General features: G+C 41.1%; 1 protein-coding gene across 5 annotated transcripts in view; it reads right to left on the bottom strand.

The window, feature by feature from the left end:
* Window positions 1-10,804, bottom strand: part of LOC105704321 (A disintegrin and metalloproteinase with thrombospondin motifs 9) — a 44,781-nt gene extending 33,977 nt beyond the window's left edge. For 2 of the 5 annotated variants that reach the window (XR_002762167.1, XM_023432136.1), the window contains exons 1-3: window positions 10,617-10,803; window positions 8,742-8,902; window positions 6,972-7,097 (exon numbers count right to left, since the gene is read on the bottom strand). Coding sequence is in view for 4 of the 5 variants with exons in the window: in XM_023432136.1 (XP_023287904.1) it covers window positions 6,972-7,097; window positions 8,742-8,902; window positions 10,617-10,710 (381 nt within the window). In the remaining variant the exon portion in view is untranslated. Of the gene's footprint in view, window positions 1-6,971; window positions 7,098-8,741; window positions 8,903-10,616 lie in introns of all 5 variants that reach the window. The other 3 variants (XM_023432137.1, XM_023432138.1, XM_023432139.1) reach the window with 2 other exon arrangements.
* Window positions 10,805-17,125: the final 6,321 nt, after the last annotated feature.

The raw sequence follows: 17,125 nt of genomic DNA, 5'->3' as shown, positions 1-17,125 counted from the left end.
CCAGATATGGTTCTTGCGTACTTGAATCTTGTTCTTGCAATTATAGTCGCAGGTGAGGGGAAATAAATAAAATTAAGAATTCGGAGCACTTTGGGGTTAGGTTGGTATACTTGCGCATCGCACACGTGGGCGCTCGTCGACCCTGAATCGGAGGCCGTCTCGGAAGCGAGATGATACGAGAGGACGGAGAGATGAAACCTCCACCTCGGTTGGTCCATGACCGAGAAAAGATCCGACTTGACATGGGTCAACCTCAGACGGAATACCCAGAAGTCTGGATCACGGTCAAGAGCGCCATTTCTTTCTTCTTCGTTTCTTTTCCTCCTTCCCCGACGAAATTTCTCGCGGGAGAGAGATTTCCCTCCTAAAGGTTGACACCAATGCATCTAACGATAAATCCCGTTCAAATGCGAGTTTATCGATTAACAGAGTGTTCTAAATTGTCGTAAAATTGTCCTGACCCTTTCGATTCTCATATCAGAGCCTTCGATAATTGTATATCGATCGAAATATGAGAGCTCAACATCATTCATCGATCTTAAGGTGAAGTGAAACATCGATGGACCCCCTGCGCCATCTGTGATTTTCAGGTCAATTAAATGTTCACTCCGAGACCTGGTATTACTCGATAAATCTGCAAAGACCGATCTGCGCAGATTTAACCGCGATTTTAACGCGTGGATCACGCGAAGACGTGGAAGAAGAAAGTTTAAGGCCATAAAGAGATTTCGATCCTCCGGAGAATAAAGGGGAAAAGTGGAAATAAAAAAAAGGAGAGGAAGGAAAAGAGTTGAAGTTTCGTCCAGGATCGATCGGGGCCTGTTCGGTACTCTGGGAGTCCCGAAAAAGAGTCCCACGGGAATTTAGGGGCCCATAAAAGTTCGGTCTCTCGGTTGAACGAACCGGAGAGGAAGAAGAAGATGAATCATCGGTTGACACGTGACAAAAGACCTTCCAAGGACATCCACTCGAGTTGAAGGACCACGGGCAAATTAAAATGTGGATCACGTTTCAAAAACGCAACAAAGTGACAACTTGCAAACGTGGGAACGTGAAAAGTGGCCGAATCGATGGCAAAGTTAAATGGCGATTTTTTTAGACACTCAATGCCAGATAGAGAGTCGAAAGGCCGTTCACCGAGAAAACCACGAGTACTTAAAGTGGCCCAAAATAGTGCAGTTTAATGCCGTTAACCTTGAGTTCGCCAATCAAAAGGGGAATTGATCGATGTCAAATGGCTTATAGAAGTTTATGGGGTATTCTACGACTAAGTCATTGCCTGACATCATGCCCAATAAGCCTGCATATAAATCCCATAAAACGCAGTTAGCTATGATCCCTCTTTTTTTCCCTTTTCTTCTCATCTGGACACGTGGTCAATTATCAAAAATTAGATCCGCGTCATCGCCGTAAGACAAAGTACTGACGTAATGTACAAAAAAAAATGCCTGAGAAAATTGCCGGGTTTCCTGCGAGCACTCGTATTCGGTACTGACGACATCGGCTCTTTTCTGTTTATCTTAACAGAGCCAAACGGAGGCGAAACGACGCCCGTCGTGCCAACGATTCCGAAACGTGCGCAAAACGTGTGCAAAATGCCTGATCGCGTTGAATTTTAGGGAGCTGCGGGAAAATTCGAAAATCGAGAGTCGAAATACGAAATTCTGTTTATCTTAACAGAGCCAAACGGAGGCGAAACGACGCCCGTCGTGCCAACGATTCCGAAACGTGTGCAAAACGTGCGCGAAACGTGTACAAAATACCCGATCACGTTGAATTTTAGGGAGCTGCGGGAAAACTCGAAATACGAAATTCTGTTTATCTTAACAGAGCCAAACAGAGGCGAAACAACGCCCGCCATGCCAACGATTTCGAAGCGAGGTCAAAACGTGCGCAAAACGTGTACAAAATACCCGATCGCGTTGAATTTTAGGGAGCTGCGGGAAAATTCGAAATACGAGATTCTATTTATCTTAACAGCGCCAAACGGAGGCGAAAACGTGCGCAAAACGTGCGCAAAACGTGTACAAAATTCCCGATCATGTCGAATTTCAGGGAGCTGCAGGAAAATTCGAAATTCGAAAATCGAGAGTCGGATAGACCGAAAATCGAACCGGCTTTTATGTTGGCGATTGGAACCGCAGCACCGAGGATCGAAAGTCAGAAATTATTATCTTGTTCGAGTGCCAAAATCCCGAGACAATGAAGTTTTGTCTAAGACACGCCGCGGTTATTTTCGTGACAATGAAAGAGCAGGCTGAAAATCCAACAAAGATTTCCCGAGGTTCATTTTCCTTGTACATAATTCTGTTCCATTCTCGGATAAGCAGTGAAGGAAAATTGCATTGTTCCCGAAGTCAACGCTAATGCATTCTTTTCGCAATAAAGGAATAAGGGGAAGGAGCGACCCTAGTGAACTTAACCTCAATGCATGTCCTTTTTTAACAATGGATGACACCTCGACACGACTTTTACGAATCACTCCCTCGAATCGTCCTGGACTTACTCCGAGCGAGAATGTCTGACAACCGTTTACAGGTTATTATTGGGATCGCGGTTATTTACATGACAATGAAAGAGCATCCTGAAAATCCACCAAAGATTCCTCTACGATTTCCCGAGGTTCATTTTCCTTGTACATAATTCTCTTCCATTCTCGGATAAGAAGTCAAGGAAAATTGCATTGTTCCTGAAATTAACGCTAATGCATTATTTTCGCAATAAAGGAATAAGGGGAAGGAGCGACCCTAGTGAACTTAACCCTTTGCGGACGAGACTTTTCCATTATAAAGGCTTTTGGGCGACTATTTGGCGACATTCGTCCACAAAGGGTTAACCCCAATGCATGTACTTTTTTAACAATACATGACACCTCGGTATTTGACTTTTACGAATCACTCCCACGAATCGTCCTGGACTTTCTCCGAGCGAGAATGTCTGACAACCGTTTACAGGTTATTATTGGCCATCGGCTCGTCTGTTTGACTATCCCCACGAAAAATGATCGCCTCATCTGGTTTCTACTTAGCCTTCACATAAATTACCAGGCTCGTAAATTATGGCTATTGGTTTTCGTATGGCCGATCCGAAGCGGCCTTGGAAGTGCAAGGAAATGAGTCACGTGACCAAAAATAAAAACCAATTCCTTCCATTCGTTTCCCATTTCGACGTTTTAGGGAGCTCATCGGATCCTTTGTAAAGGCAAGGTATTTTTCATTAAGGGGCTCCAAAAACCCCCGTCAAGAAAGGAATTTAAATACGAACTCGTTAAGGTGATGTGAAACACGTAGAGGAACTTGATCGACGTCGATAAAGAAGCTTTTTCTAAATGCCTACGTTGACGACGTTGGTTTTCATATTGACAGCTGGGTCGAATTATATTGGGTATTGTACCAAATGGCATACTCCACCTGTTGTTTTTTTACAATAATTATAAAGAAATCGAAGTAAAACTTCAATTTAACAAAGGAAACGCGGACTTGTTCGTATATGAATGAGAAAAGGTGGAGGCTCGGTGGAGGAACTTGATCGACGTCGATAAAGAAGATTTTTCTAAATGCCTACGTTGACGACGTTGGTTTTTATTTTGACAACTGCGTCGAATTATATTGGGTATTGTACCAAATGGCATACTCCACCTGTCGTTTTTTTACAATAATTATAAAGAAATCGAAATAAAACTTCATTTTAACAAAGGAAACGCGGACTTGCTCGTATATCAATGAGAGAAGGTGGAGGCTCGCTATCACGTGGGCGAGGAGTCGTTTCTCGACTTCCGACCCTCGGTTGACAGTTTCGATAGGTCGAACATCGAATGCGAGGGGACTTAGTGTTTATCGACGCGTCCATCGGTCGCCTTATCTTCCTCTCGCTTTTTACTTATCATCACCTCGGGCCCTTCCGAACGGACAGTCGCTTGACGAAGCGCAGAGATCGCGTGCTCCAATTAATTAGGCCACAGCCAAATGATTTCTCAGAGTAAATCACGGATCAAGAGGATGAATCGAAAGGGATTTTTCAAAGTGGAGGGAAAGAATCGCACTTTCGGCCATCTTATTCAATTATCGGGGGATTTTTTTCGCGTCAGGCATATGTGCCCATAATTATGAAAGTGGTCTAAGTCATATATTTTTTGTTTCGAAATTACATTGAATTAATTTCATTTGAAATAATGTGGCGTGAAATAACTGATACTCATTTTTCTTTCAATTTTGACTTAGACCACTTTCATAATTATGGGCACATATCCCTGAATTATTTTCCAATCGTCATTGCACGTCGCGCGTTATGTATTCTATATCTGGAAAAAGGAAATAATCGCGCACGGTGTTGAAATTTATTTTAAGATACGGATGAAAGTATCTTTCGTTTAATCCTGAGTAATGGAAGCATCCAAGATGGCCGTCGCGTCTCGAGTTCGTTTTCGAGATCGCCGTGCCCTCGTTTGTATATTTAAATTCAACCCTAAACGTTCTACCAGTCGACGATCGCGGCGACAGTACTTTATTATTCTTTCGTGGAAACTGGCCAAAGCGGACTTATGGTTTCCGCTTGCGGAAAGGTGCATCCGTCCGTTGCAGTTGCAACAAGGTGATTTTCCTGGAAGCTGGCCAGCGGATTGGCGGATGCAAAAACGAAAAGCAAAGTCCCCCGCATCGATCGTAGAAAGCTTTAAGGTGAAGTGAAACACCCTTCAAATCAGTCGATTCGAATGCAACACTTTTTTTTAAGGGTATTAGACCAAACTGTCCGAAACTTTGACACATCTAAGAATTGTCCTGACACATTGAAAATTTGGATTTTTTAAGAAAATTTCAAAAACACCCTTCAAATCAGTCGATTCGAATGCAACACTTTTTTTTTAAGGGTATTAGACCAAAATGTCCGAAACTTTGACACATCTAAGAATTGTCCTGACACATTCAAAATTTGGATTTTTTAAGAAAATTTCAAAAACACCCTTCAAATCAGTCGATTCGAATGCAACACTTTTTTTTAAGGGTATTAGACCAAATGTGCGAAACTTTGACACATCTAAGAATTGTCCTGACACATTCAAAATTTGGATTTTCACCTTAAGGTGAAGTGAAACACGTCGAGGAACTTGATCGACGTCGATAGAGAAGATTTTTCTAAATGCCTACGTTGCCGACGTTGGTTTTTATATTGACAGCTGGGTCGAATTATATTGTGTATTGTACCAAATGGCATATTCCACCTGTCGTTTTCGTACAATAAATATCAAGAAATCGATGTAAAACTCCAGAAATCCTCTGGATTCATGCTTTTTGGAGGCCTAATTGACTGCAGAGGGACACCCTGCGCCATCTGTGATTTCCAGGTCAATTAAATTTTCACTCCGAGACCTCGTATTACCATCGTTTTGGCATAGAAGCGCATACAACACTTTTTTTGCCTTTATCCCGTTCAAATGCGAGTTTATCGATTACCAGAGTGTTCTAAATTGTCGTAAAATTGTCCTGACCCTTTCGATTCTCATATCAGAGCCTTCGATAATTGTATGTCGATCGAAATATGAGAGTTCGACGCCATTTTGGTTCTGGTCTGGACGAAGTTAAAAGATTTTTTGGAAAAATCAAAAATTTGAATGTGTCAGGACAATTCTTAGACAATCAGGAGTGACGTGTCAAAGTTTCGGACAGTTTGGTCTAGCACCATTAAAAAAAAGTGTTGCATTCGAATCGACTGATTTGAAGGGTGTTTTTGAAATTAAAAAAAAAAAATCCAAATTTTGAATGTGTCAGGACAATTCTTAGATGATTCAAAGTTTCGGACAGTTTGGTCTAATACCCATAAAAAAAAGTGTTGCATTCGAATCGACTGATTTGAAGGGTGTTTCACTTCACCTTAAGGGGGGACGAAAGTGCCCGAGAGGTCAGATTTGCGAAATTTCTCATAGAATCGTTTGCGACTTTCTCCGCTCCTCGTCGAAGCGGTTAAAGATGAAGCCGATTACCGACTCGCCGCGAAATGCCAAGAGAAATTAAACGGAGATAATCAGTCGGCGATGTCCTTGCGTAGAAAAAAAGTTTCTAGGAGAGGGGAAGGACTAAAAGCGAAAGAAAGAAAAAGAAAAAAACGATCGCGGCCTCCTCTCGCGATTGGATTTGCATAATTACGACCGTTCCGTGATGCGATTCGGTCGTTCCATCCATGTAACACCGCCATGACCGTCGACAAGGACGGAGAATCCTTTCGTCCTTCCCACCTTAACCTAACCTAACCTAACCTAACCTATTCCAAGTTTCGAAGAATCAGTCGGCAAGGATCAAAGCACTCGCGGAACACATTTTATCCAGGATATCGCATCGATTTGCAAATGCAACGTCGGGTTCTTTAGAGACAAGATTTAAGGTGATATGACAGGCTTAAGGCGATATGAAAGTCTCGTTTTTTAAGCTTTTCTCTGAACTTTGACGCCACTTTCACGTCGCCTTAAGAAACAGACATGAAACTTGAATTACCATAGAGACAAGACTTAAGGCGATATGAAAATCCCGTGAAAAAGTCTCGTTTTTTAAGCTTTTCTCTGAACTTTTACTCCACTTTTACGTCGCCTTAAGAAAGAGACAAGCTTAAGGCGATATGAAAGTCCCGTGAAGAAGTCTCGTTTTTTAAGCTTTTCTCTGAACTTTGACGCCACTTTCACGTCGCCTTAAGAAACAGACATGAAACTTGAATTACCATAGAGACAAAACTTAAGGTGATATGAACAAACTTAAGGCGATATGAAAGTCCCGTGAAAAAGTCTCTTTTATTAAGCTTTTTTCTGAACTTTGACGCCACTTTCACGTCGCCTTAAGAAAGAGAAATGAAACTTGAATTACCATAGAGACAAGACTTAAGGCGATATGAAAGTCCCATGAAAAAGTCTCGTTTATTAAGCTTTTCTCTGAACTTTGACGCCACTTTCACGTCGCCTTAAGAAAGAGAAATGAAACTTGAATTACCATTCCGTGACAAAGACTGACGGTGACGACAGAGGATGGATCTCCCTCGACGTATCCATTGTAGAAACAGCCAAGTTGATGTCCTAAATGTTCCCTTCTCGTAGAATTCTCGGTGATGTGTGTCAACTGTAAAACAAAGAGGAAACGGGAAATTATTAAGGATTATTAAGACGATGCGAAAGTGGAACAAATAGGTCCAGTTTATCAAACTTTTCTTCTAGCAAGATGTACCGAGTCGTGTCAAACTTAACAACGTTATCACAGAGGGTACAAGTCTTTGTCTTGGCAGTAATGAGACTTCATGGATGCCAAGTCTCCATATTCATATCGCAAAGTTTGAAACAAGTCGGTACACCCAATTAGAAGAAAAGTTTCATAAACGAGATATTTCGCATCACCTCAAAAGATGAGACTTGCGCTCCCCTGATAACGAAAAATATTAATTGTAAATTTATGTACAGAGGAAATTTCCCGTTTCAAGTCTTAAATCTCGACGTAACGCATAAACGACTATCTCGGCACTAAACCGGCGGTAAAAACGATTTCCCATAAAGTCCGTCATACATCTGCAAATGAAATGCACAGTTACGCGATCTCCCCGGGCAAATCGAAATTGAATGTCTCTTATCGTCCCGATAACGCGATCGATCATCAAGTTGACGCTCGATATTCCCGTTCGTCTGCAATTAACGGGCATTATAACTCAACGAGGGCATTAACGATCAAGCGATTAACGAGCTATCAGTTTTTAACTGCACCGCGCGAGTAATGTGCATTCCGTCTGTCAGGATGCATTCGCACCCGATAAGAGCTTTCAATCACCGGAGGGTTTAATCAGGCCTTAACGAATTAATTAACATTCGAGTTTCGCGCGTTCTTTACAGAGGACTGGTTTAGTAATATGTTTCGTCACCGAGGAAGTTCTTGACAGTGATAAGGAGAAGTGACGACGAAGTTCTAGGATCAACCTCGACCATGGTTGGGAATTAAGGTGTAAATCCTATCTAAGGTTTTAAAAATTTAAAAATTGATAAGGAGAAGTGACGACGAAGTTCTACCTAGGATCAACCTCGACCATGGTTGGGAATTAAGGCGTAAATCCTATCTAAGGTTTTAAAAATTTAAAAATTGATAACATTGATAAGGAGAAATGACGACGAAGTTCTACCTAGGATCAACCTCGACCATGNAAAACGCCATATTAATTTTTTATTTTAATCTGGAAGACCTGAAAATGGCGGCCAAGGTGTTAAAGTGAAATGAAACACGTCGAGGAACTTGATTAACGTCGATAATTAAAATATTGACAGCTGGGTCGAATTATATTGTGTATTGTACAAAATGGCATATTCCACCTGTCGTTTTTGTACAATAATTATAAAGATATTGATAAAAAATTGATAAGCAGAAGTGACGAAGTTCTACCTAGGATCAACCTCGACCATGGCTGGGAATTAATATGTAAATCCTATCTAAGGTTTTAAAAATTAAAAAATTGATAATATTGATAAAAAATTGATAAGCAGAAGTGACGAAGTTCTACCTAGGATCAACGTCGACCATGGCTGGGAATTAAGGTGTAAATCCTATCTAAAATTTAAAAATATTAAAAAATTGATAATACATGGACGCGAATCCCATAGATCGATCGCGCGGTATTAATCACGACAAGGATAGAGGATATCCCCAATAATCGATTAATTTCTTCTCGACGTTGTGCCAAGCTCAAAATGGCGGCCGGTTCATCATCGATCCCGAATAGATCCTCACCTTGATATCAGGTGATACGAAACTCGAGTCGTGAGCCAATCGCAGTCGAAACCTCTTTCCAAAAGCCGTGAACTCGTATTGTGGATGTGGATCCCAGACTTCTGCATTTGCATGTCGAAAGTGGCCACTGTGGTGTCTTTTAGCGGTGCTGGTTCCCAAGGCTAGAAAAAGGAAAAAGAAAAAAAAAAAAACCAAACGGCATAAATATTTATTAACTTGCGGGTCATTCCGGCTCGTGGTTATTTAAGGAGTTATCGGCAGTGATAAAAAAACCTTGTATAATTCTCGGGACCCAACCTTTGGTTTTTTTATTCCTAGGAAATTAAATCCGCGCGTTGGAATTGAAACTTATAATTTAAAGGGGATTGTTATAGCAGCGCGTGGAGTCGTTGCACCTAGGTGCATCGGGAAATTACTCGTTAGCGGGATATCGGTACCCAGGACAGGTAAGTGCACATAGGGACGTAGGAGGCACCTGGGGGAGCCGATCGGACTTTTCTCCTCTCCTGGGATTCTCCTCTACGTGCACACGAGGAGTGACGAAGTAAGTCTCGACAATTCCCTCCTCGGAATGCAACGTCGACGTGCATTCGGAATGACGCTCGCCTAATTGCGACCATTTGAATTTCTGTCGCACCTGACACGTCCTGCGATATGCCGAGGGGCTTTGCGCGCTGCGAGCGTTCTACTCCGCTCGAGGCTCTTATCAGCGAGTGGAGGAATTATTGGAAAAATTTTCTTCCCTCGATTTTTCCATCCACTCGATTGCTCAAAATGGTGACAGTTTTTAAAAGGAAAAGAGAAGAAGAGTTGATCTGTCCTGCGATATGTCGAGGGGCTTTGCGCGTTGCGAGCGTTCTACGCCGCTCGAGGCTCTTATCAGCGAGTGGAGGAATTATTGGAAAAATTTTCTTCCCTCGATTTTTCCATCTACTCGATTGCTCAAAATCTTGACAGTTTTTAAAAGGAAAAGAGAAGAAGAGTTGGTCTGTCCTGCGATATGTCGAGGGGCTTTGCGCGCTGCGAGCGTTCTACGCCGCTCGAGGCTCTTATCAGCGAGTGGAGGAATTATTCGAAAGATTTTTTTCCATCTACTCGATTGCTCAAAATCTTGACAGTTTTTAAAGGGAAAAGAGAAGAAGGGTTGATCTGTCCTGCGATATGTCGAGGGGCTTTGCGCGCTGCGAGCGTTCTACGCCGCTCGAGGCTCTTATCAGAGAGTGGAGGAATTATTCGAATGATTTTCTTCCCTCGATTTTTCCATCTACTCGATTGCTCAAAATGGTGACAATTTTTAAAGGGAAAAGAGAAGAAGAGTTGGTCTGTCCTGCGATATGTCGAGGGGCTTTGCGCGCTGCGAGCGTTCTACGCCGCTCGAGGCTCTTATCAGCGAGTGGAGGAATTATTCGAAAGATTTTCTTCCCTCGATTTTTCCATCCACTCGATTGCTCAAAATGGTGACAATTTTGAACCCTTTCGTTACCTTGGACGAGATATCTCGCGACCCAATACTGGCCGATTAACGCTTTTGACGAGATATCTCGCAACCCGGTAGTCGCTTTATGCGTAACACCATGTTTTCAATTATACCACGTAGAAAGTAAATAAAAATAATTTCATTAAATTAATAAAAACTGTATTTATTTCTTCCTTTTAGCTATACGAATAGAATTAGTTATAAAATATATTCATCTAGAATGTCAAAATATTGGTGCTAGAAAGCTAGATTATCGTCAAAAGCGTTAATCCGCTACTACCGGATCGCGAGATATCTCGTCAAAAGCGTTGATCGGCCAGTATAGGGTCGCGAGATATCTCGTCCAAGGTAACGAAAGGGTTAAAGGAAAAAGAGATGAAGAGTTGGTCTGTACTCACGAGGATCCTCGTACTGATTCTGACTGATCTTAAGAGGCCGGATGTATTCCATGTCGCCTCTGACCGAGGTCGGAGGATTTCTCTTCCCGTCCATCGTGGGACCACGGTGATCCCTGACCTCGCCCTTGGTCGCTCCTCCCGGAAGGACTGCAACAGCAAAAATGGAATTCCTTCGATCATCCAAATCGTTGCGGGAATTGCAGTCGTGATCGAGGATTCCCCAGGACTCCTCTGGTAGTTTGTACTTTAAGGTGAAGTGAAACACCTCGAGAAACTTGATCGAGATCATTCTTAGATGATCAGGAGTGACGTGTCAAAGGTTCGGACAGTTTTGTCTAATATCCTTAAAAAAAAGTGTTGTATTCAAATCGACTAATTTGATTAGTTAAACAATTTTTTCAAAAAATCCAAATTTTCAATGTGTCAGGACAATTCTTAGATGATCAGGAGTGACGTGTCAAAGTTTCGGACAGTTTGGTCTAATACCCTTAAAAAAAAGTGTTGTATTCGAATCGACTGATTTGAAGGGGGTTTCACTTCACCTTAAGGCGGCCGCACACGTAAAGATGAATCTCTTCAAACCGATGTGTACATATTACACATGTAACAATTTAATTGCTCGAATTGCAAATCTTTACGATTCATCGTTACGTATGTCCTACCTTTAACCATGAAACGGAAAAGAATTGCACTCGTTACAACACCATAGGACCTTTCTCGCATTTACGACGTTACCTCGACGGGATAATTCGTAATGTCTAGACAAGCACCGAGCTCGGTAATTATAAGCATTACGGTGTAGCACGTAAAAATTAGCATTTCACAATAAAACGGGAATTAGCACTTCATTCGAGAACGTACTTGCAATCGTAAACGCTCACTTACGGCATTGACCAGGTAATAAAATGTTTTAATAATTGCAGTCTTGGGAGGTAAAACATTTTTAATTTCTTTCCAGCTCAAATCGTCGCGTGGAATGTTTCTGCAATTGCCCTGCCCAGTCCTTATTGTTAAACAATAAGATGATCGTAAAAATTCTTACGGGTCAACGTTGGGTTCCATTTACGGTAACAATAAAAATTGGCCAAGGAGTATTTCCTTCTAGATAAAACGCCATATTAATTTTTTATTTTAATCTGGAAGACCTGAAAATGGCGGCCAAGGTGTTAAAGTGAAATGAAACACGTCGAGGAACTTGATTAACGTCGATAATTAAAATATTGACAGCTGGGTCGAATTATATTGTGTATTGTACAAAATGGCATATTCCACCTGTCGTTTTTGTACAATAATTATAAAGAAATCGAAGTAAAACTCCAGAAATCCTCTGGATTCGTGATTTCTGAGGCCCTAATTGACTGCAGAGGGACCCCCTGCGCCATCTGTGATTTCCAGGTCAATTAAATTTTTGACTCCGAGACCTCGTATTCCCATCGTTTTGGCATAGAAGCGCATACAACACTTTTTTTGCCTTTATCCCGTTCAAATTCGAATTTATCGATTACCAGAGTGTTCTACATTGTCGTAAAATTGTCCTGACCCTTTCGATTCTCATATCAGAGCCTAAAAAATTAAAAAAAAAAAAATCAAAATTTTGAATGTGTCAGGACAATTCTTAGACGATCAGGAGTGACGTGTCAAAGTTTCGGACATTTTGGTCTAATACCCTTAAAAAAAAGTGTTTTATTAGAATCGACTGATTTGAAGGATGTTCCACTTCACCTTAAGTATGGGAAATGGCTTTCCTATTTCCTATTTACGGAGTCACTTTAAGGATCCGCTTAGGGTAAAACCGCCCTAAGATAGGTACGTGGCGAAGAGGCACCTAACGAGCTCGTTATATTATAATGGCGGACGGCAGCAAGGATAAACCTGAATTAAGTATAGGCGAGTCTAATCGCCGGGAACGTCTTCATCCCTCGGGTAATACGAGGTGAAGATTGCCCACTCGCCTTAATCGCTCTTCGCCGAGGCATCCTCACCTCGAGAGCTAGAAGGACGAAGAAGAAGAAGAGTCCTTTCTTCCCCGGAGAGTGGATAAACGCCGACAAGGATTCTAGCTTCCCTCCTGCGGGAGGAAGATCCACCTTTCATGGGGAAATTATAGGGGAAATGTGATTTCCTGGCGATTTTCTCCCAGGGAACAGGAAAAGAAACGTGCCCTTAGGTTCATATACCAGTGAACCCTGAAATGCAGGGTGGAGGCGCGAATTTGTAGCTGTGGATTTTCTAAGAGCTTTTAAGTCAAACCAAGTTCGAGGCTTTCAACGTCTTCCCGAAAGTGATGTTAAAAGCTCATAAAACCTCGATTTGGATTTGATGAAGCACTTTATCCGTTAAAGAAACGTGCCCTTAGGTTCATATACCAGTGAACCCTGAAATGCAGGGTGGAGGCGCGAATTTGTAGCTGTGGATTTTCTAAGAGCTTTTAAGTCAAACCAAGTTCGAGGCTTTCAACGTCTTCCCGAAAGTGATGTTAAAAGCTCATAAAACCTCGATTTGGATTTGATGAAGCACTTTATCCGTTAAAGAAACGTGCCCTTAGGTTCATATACCAGTGAACCCTGAAATGCAGGGTGGAGGCGCGAATGTGTAGCTGTGGATTTTCCAAGAGCTTTTAAGTTAAACCAAGTTCGAGGCTTTCAACGTCTTCCCGAAAGTGATGTTGAAAGCTCATAAAACCTCGATTTGGATTTGATGAAGCACTTTATCCAAGAAAGAAANCATGGCGCTTCGATTTTTTTTCCAGGGAATCGATTGCTTTTTTTATCGATCCTGGATTTGTGGGTTGCTGATGATACGATCCAGCCGCATCTCATTAAAAATGACGTTCCCACCAAAAAGGGTATGGATGAATTTTAATTTATTATTCTGAGTCTTTCGTGTCATCTTAAAGAGTCTAGGACAATTCGATCAAGTCCATGACTTTCATGGCATAAACCCGGGTTTATATGCTCGGTTAAGTTAAATTGGTCATGGCGCTTCGATTTTTTTTCCAGGGAATCGATTGCTTTTTTTATCGATCCTGGATTTGTGGGTTGCTGATGATACGATCCAGCCGCATCTCATTAAAAATGACGTTCCCACCAAAAAGGGTATGGATGAATTTTAATTTATTATTCTGAGTCTTTCGTGTCATCTTAAAGAGTCTAGGACAATTCGATCAAGTCCATGACTTTCATGGCATAAACCCGGGTTTACAGGCTCGGTTAAGTTAAATTGGTCATGGCGCTTCGATTTTTTTTCCAGGGAATCGATTGCTTTTTTTATCGATCCTGGATTTGTGGGTTGCTGATGATACGATCCAGCCGCATCTCATTAAAAATGACGTTCCCACCAAAAAGGGTATGGATGAATTTTAATTTATTATTCTCAGTCTTTCGTCTCATCTTAAAGAGTCTCGGACGATTCCGATGACTTTCCGAGGCATAAGCCCGGCTTTATAGGCTCGGTTAAGTTAAATTGGTCGTGGCGCTTCGAAGGATAAACTGTTGCATGGAGTGCAGCCTATAAATAATCGATGGAGCCAATTGGTTCGATGCACTTCTCTCATCGAAGCCTAACTCGGGCCTCAACCTCTGCTTCGTCGCCCGGGGCTAAATCCTGTCAACCGGGGAATTTACTGTGATCGAACACCCTGGACTTCCGATTCGGCCCTTTGCCACAAAGAAAAACGATCGTATCGATCGAGTCGAATCAATCGAATGAGTTAATCGATCTCAAAAACGCTCTTTCGTGTCTTTAAGGTGACACCGCGCGTTGCATCTTGGAGAAAGAAAATCGTTAAATGAGTAAAAAAAAATACAGTCTCGACATCGAGTACCGGCAATGCACATTAATTGCATCTGCATTTCGTGGAGGATCCGACTCGGCAACCCGATGATAAAATCAAGAGGAAGTTAATCGTCTTGTAAATGTCGTGACAGGGCTGTCAAAATGTAGCGATAAAGCTCTCTCCTCGTGATAAGAAACTGCACCGACAATCTACATCCATCTAGGGCAATCAGAGGCTTAAATGACGCATTCGATGCTACGGTTCGATGAACCTTCGTTAATCGGTTTAATGAAGATGTAATTATAAGTCGCAGGAATGCAGATTCTTTTTTCTTACGAGTATGTATACGATGACCCGATGATTAAACCGGACAACCAAGAAGTACTCGACATTGACGGTAAGAAAAGAAAATTAATTAACATCAGTGCCGACATGAAATGTCTTACTAATTAATTCTGAAAGTCCCGGCCTTTTTATAAGAGACATTTTAAGCGGTATCGTAACAGAGCATTGAAAGTTAGTAATTTTTTTAAATGGATCGTTCGCGTTTTTTTTTCTACGTTTAAGTCAACTTTTTCCTCGTTTAACTCGGGTTAAATTAATTCCCTTGTCGGGAATCTCTGAGTCATTTTATGTCTAGGTCACGAATCACAAGTCGTTCCTGTAATCGAACTTTTTTGAGATAATTCGATGAATTTTAATTTATCGACATTGATAATTAAATTTCTCAGCGCCTTTCATATGTGCCCATAATTATGAAAGTGGTCTAAGTCATATATTTTTCGTTTCGAAATTACATTGAATTAATTTAGTTTGAAATAATGTGGCGTGAAATAACTGATAAGTTCATTTTTTTTTTTCAATTTCGACTTAGACCACTTTCATAATTACGGGCACATATCACCTTAACTCTCTATGTGCCCGTGTAACTTTCAGGTCACATTTTAAATGAAACATTTTTTTTTTTTCATTTGCATATATGCCCATAATTATGAAAGTGGTCTAAGTCATATATTTTTGTTTCGAAATTACATTGAATTAATTTAGTTTGAAATAATGTGGTGTGAAATAACCGATAAACTCATTTTTTTTTTAATTTCGACTTAGACCACTTTCATAATTACGGGCACATATATAGGTTCCTAATTACTGATTTTTCGTTCCCCCAATTTTTTTTTTATTTAATGAAAAATTCGGCCCATAGAGGGTTAAGTTTCCATTGAAACTTTTCCATTACCTGAAATAATCTCTCTCATTTATGCTGTCCTCATAGTCAGATCAGGGTTCATACATCCCACGTATGTGGTTATCAAGAGTGGAGTTCCATTTACAGGTCGCCGCGTAAGTCGCGAGTTACGAGTCACGCATGGCGAGTCGCGAAGTACATAAACGCTCGTTAAAAGTCCCGCCATGAAATTGCACGTTATGCCATTAAACGCGTTATGTCGTCCGAAAGATCCCGAACGATATCGGCGTTTTCACGGTTCAACAATGTCGCCTCTTTAAGGTGAAGTGAACACATCGAGGAACTTGATCGACGTCGATAAAGAAGATTTTTCTAAATGCCTACGTTGTCGACGTTGGTTTTTATATTGACAGCTGGGTAGAATTATATTGTTTATTATACTAAATGGCATACTCCACCTGTTGTTTTCCTACAATAATTATAAAGAAATCCAAGTAAAGCTCCAGAAATCCTCTGGATTCGTGTTTTCTGAGGCCCTAATTGACTGCGGAAAGACCCCCTCCGCCATTTGTAATTTCCAGGTGAATTTAATTTTCACTCCGAGACCTCGTATTCCCATCGTTTTAGCATAGAAACGCATACAACACTTTTTTTGCCTTTATCCCGTTCAAATGCGAGTTTATCGATTACCAGAGTGTTCTAAATTGTCGTAAAATTGTCCTCACCCTTTTGATTCTCATATCGGATCCTTCGATAATTGTATATTGATCGAAATATGAGAGCTCGACGCCATATTAGTTCTGGTCTGGACTGAGTTAAACAATTTTGTTGAAAAATTTAAATTTTGAATATGTCAGGACAATTCTTAGATGATCAGGAGTGATGTGTCAAAGTTTCGGACAGTTTGGTCTAATACCCTTAAAAAAAAGTGTTGTATTCGAATCGACTGATTTGATTACAGTTAAACAATTTTTTCAAAAAATCCAAATTTTCAATGTGTCAGGACAATTCTTAGGTGTGTGAAGTTTTGGGAGAGTTTGGTCTAATACCCTTAAAAAAAAGTGTTGTATTCAAATCGACTAATTTGAAGGAGGTTTCACTTCACCTTAAGGCTGTCCTCATGGCAAATGTCATAGGACCCCGTGGAATGCATTTCTGCATGGCATACATGGTACACCATAAATGTAGAAAGCCTGGCGATATTTCAATTCTCGTTGGCGTAACAATTGTACGGCGGGAAATGACGTAACGCGTGTCGCTCGTATGCAAACTACTCGTTTACGCGCATAATGGACATATAAAATTGGTACCGTCATTGATACATTAATGAGGCTTCAAATATGCCTCGGCTTTCAGAATTCATGACCCTCGACCGCGATCCATGCCTACGGGAAATATGTACTCTCTTGTAAGCAACATTTGCAATAAAGCGCCATGAAGTCATCGGAAAGCGACTCTTTGAAATGGCAGTCGTTCCGTCATTTCGTTCCTTTGAAAATGAAAGTAAGGTGAAGGAATTATTTTTTTTTCGTTGTATAGTAAGGAAAA

Source organism: Orussus abietinus, unplaced genomic scaffold (genome assembly GCF_000612105.2).
Source record: "Orussus abietinus isolate OABI.00-Male unplaced genomic scaffold, Oabi_2.0 scaffold118, whole genome shotgun sequence".
NCBI lineage: Eukaryota > Metazoa > Arthropoda > Insecta > Hymenoptera > Orussidae > Orussus > Orussus abietinus.
The sequence above is the reverse complement of the archived record's forward strand: the minus strand, read 5'-3'. Positions and strand labels throughout refer to the sequence as shown.